Source organism: Montipora foliosa, chromosome 4 (assembly GCF_036669935.1).
Source record: "Montipora foliosa isolate CH-2021 chromosome 4, ASM3666993v2, whole genome shotgun sequence".
Taxonomy (NCBI): Eukaryota; Metazoa; Cnidaria; class Anthozoa; order Scleractinia; family Acroporidae; genus Montipora; species Montipora foliosa.
This window is the reverse complement of record NC_090872.1, coordinates 32,401,597-32,404,096: the sequence shown is the minus strand read 5'-3', so window position 1 is coordinate 32,404,096 and position 2,500 is coordinate 32,401,597. Positions and strand designations below refer to the sequence as shown.

At 39.3% G+C, this 2,500-nt stretch overlaps 1 protein-coding gene across 4 annotated transcripts in view; it reads right to left on the bottom strand.

Moving 5' to 3' along the window:
* Positions 1–1,631, bottom strand: part of LOC137999186 (uncharacterized) — a 3,535-nt gene extending 1,904 nt beyond the window's left edge. The window contains exons 1-2 of one of the 4 annotated variants that reach the window (XR_011122912.1): positions 1,113–1,631; positions 1–897 (exon numbers count right to left, since the gene is read on the bottom strand). The exon at positions 1–897 is cut by the window's left edge and continues 1,904 nt beyond it. Coding sequence is in view for 3 of the 4 variants with exons in the window: in XM_068845033.1 (XP_068701134.1) it covers positions 667–1,452 (786 nt within the window). In the remaining variant the exon portion in view is untranslated. The other 3 variants (XM_068845035.1, XM_068845036.1, XM_068845033.1) reach the window with 3 other exon arrangements.
* Positions 1,632–2,500: the final 869 nt, after the last annotated feature.

Below are 2,500 nucleotides of genomic sequence, written 5' to 3'. Positions count from 1 at the left end.
GTTGTTGTCATGCTAATAAGTAACAACTTATATAAGAAAGGCAGTAAGGTTTCTATCAAAACAAGGTCAACTCCAGCCTCACTTTCATTCATAGGCCAGGTAACTAAGCACACAACTGTAAAATAGACTATTCAATCTACAGTGGTTCGTCATTTTTTTGGTAACTCAAGCGACAAGGCGATTGGCAAAAGAAAGCACAGCCAGGAAGACGGAAAACATGGAGAGCTTAAGCTGAAAACTGTAACTTCCCATCAAAAAGCCCGATTTACGGTTCTTTAAGTAGGACAAGAACTTATTCACTTCTGTTCTCGAAGCAAAAGTGAATCTACATTCTTGGCCATGGTAATCATCATTTTGAAGAAGTGGCTGCTGGTTGGGTGACTCTCGTTCCAGGTGCTCGCGAAACGTTCCTGGACAAAATTCGTTGACTGTTGTGCAAAAGTCTTCATCGTGGATTTGCAGTAACTCTGCTAAATACAAGGGCACCACCCAAATAACAACAGTGTAGATCAGAAAACAAACAAAAAGACCGGTGTGTACAGCGTTGTTTTTCCGGAGTTCCTTAAAACCTTTGAAAATATCGGCGAATAAGAACGGTGTGGCGATAATCAAAATGATGTTATGCGTGACGAACCATTTCGTAAGGTGTGAGCAAGATGAACTTACTTTTCGTGAGTAGTTCTCCAAATGATTGTAGATCGCTTCCTCGGTTTTTCCAGTCCACTGCCGGTAAATTGCTGCAAGCTGCTGCAATCGCGCGCAACAAATCTGCTGAAAAAGGCACATTGTCCAGGATATGGCCAACGAGTTTCCAACTCCGTAAATGTTCGTCGGGTAATTCAACAAGCAGACGATTCGATTTATAATACCGTGCAGGAATTTAAAGGAGGAGTTGCACTGAAACGGGCCGTTTAACCATGCTTCAGTATTGAAAAATAGCAAAACAAGAACGACTAGCATAAAGAAGGAGAGAATAATTCCTATCTTAAGGCGCTTCAGCTTTTTCCTTAATGCATCCTTAAATCGAAGATTTAAGTTGAAGCGAAGCATGTTTTCTTCCAAGTCACGTGATCTGAAGTACACTACACCAAACAAATGGCTCAAGTACATACCTAAATCGATGGCCAAAAAAACATAAACTTCAAGTGATTTCCAGTTTTGGGTTGCTAACACGTAGAAGTCTGATAAAATTACTTGCAACAAAAGAAGATTTACTAAAAATGGGTAGGCACATCTTTCAATCCATCCGGCTGACGCTGGGCACCACAGCGAAAGAAACCGAAACATCCATCGAAGAACACGTAGTTCGTCGGAATAGAAACCAAGCTGTGTTCGATCATCAGTCACTGGAAATGTTGATTGAGTTGTTTCTTCTGGTTCGTCCTGTGCGCTAACGTACGAGCTACTATCGTCACTTCCATCACAACTGATAATCAATGTTGTATCGTCCATGATCGATGTTTGATTAAGAACAGGTCTAATTTCTTTCAAAAGCTTATCAAATATCCGAGAAAAACAAATTGTAATTGAATACCCTCCGAATGAAGTTAGTGGATTGCGAAAAGACTACCCGAACAAAAATAACCGAAGACAAAATCATTCATATTGAAGCAGGAAGTGATTTCTAGCAATCTTGCTTTCAGTTTCTATTTTATGAGAATAATAAAGCATTGAAATTAGGGATCTTTGTTGACGTCATTATTTACATTTTGGTTTTAGCATACAAGTTGCATATTCAAATCAAAAGGTGAAAGAAACTTAATGAAATATCAAGTTTTAATCCTTTTAGCTTTGATCACGAGCCAGTTATTAGCCATGAACACTGATAAAATGTTTGGATGACGAAGGCGCTCATGATCCGATACTTTCAAAGCATCGCATCATTTTATCAGAAATCATCTGGAAGATCGCGTTCAAATTTTCCTAGATAGCTTATCATGCAAGGCACTTTTAATATTCAGTACTTTTTTCTTGGTTGACTGATTAGACAACGTCGAAAGCCTTGGGCTAACGAGGTAAAAATTTGAACAAAGAATCCCCTATTCACTTCCGTTTATAATCCAATCCAGAGAACGTTCGTAATTCGGTCAGCATATTAAACATGTGCATGCATTCATTAATTAACTTCAGGTAGATGACGGCTTGTCATTATTATTTTGCGTGACTGTGCTGTGTTAAAAAAACAGAAAGTGAGTTGGGTCTCCGTTGTTTTTTCATTAACTAACTCTTTATCGGCTGATGTCGTGACTATTTCTTATTTTCCAGAAAAAGAAATAGGACGTAAAAAGATTTATCCTTCAACTTAATTGGATCGACCTCATCACTTTACAGAAGGAAGAGTTTACGCAAACCGACGGCAGCGGGGAGAGGACGGCAAAAGTTAATTACGTGACGCGCATGACAGTCAGATTCGCAAGCTATTGGCCACGATTTCCGGTTTGTTGCTGCCGTGGTAAGGGTGGCCGAGCAGTTTTTGATACCTATGTTTCATTTACCTTTT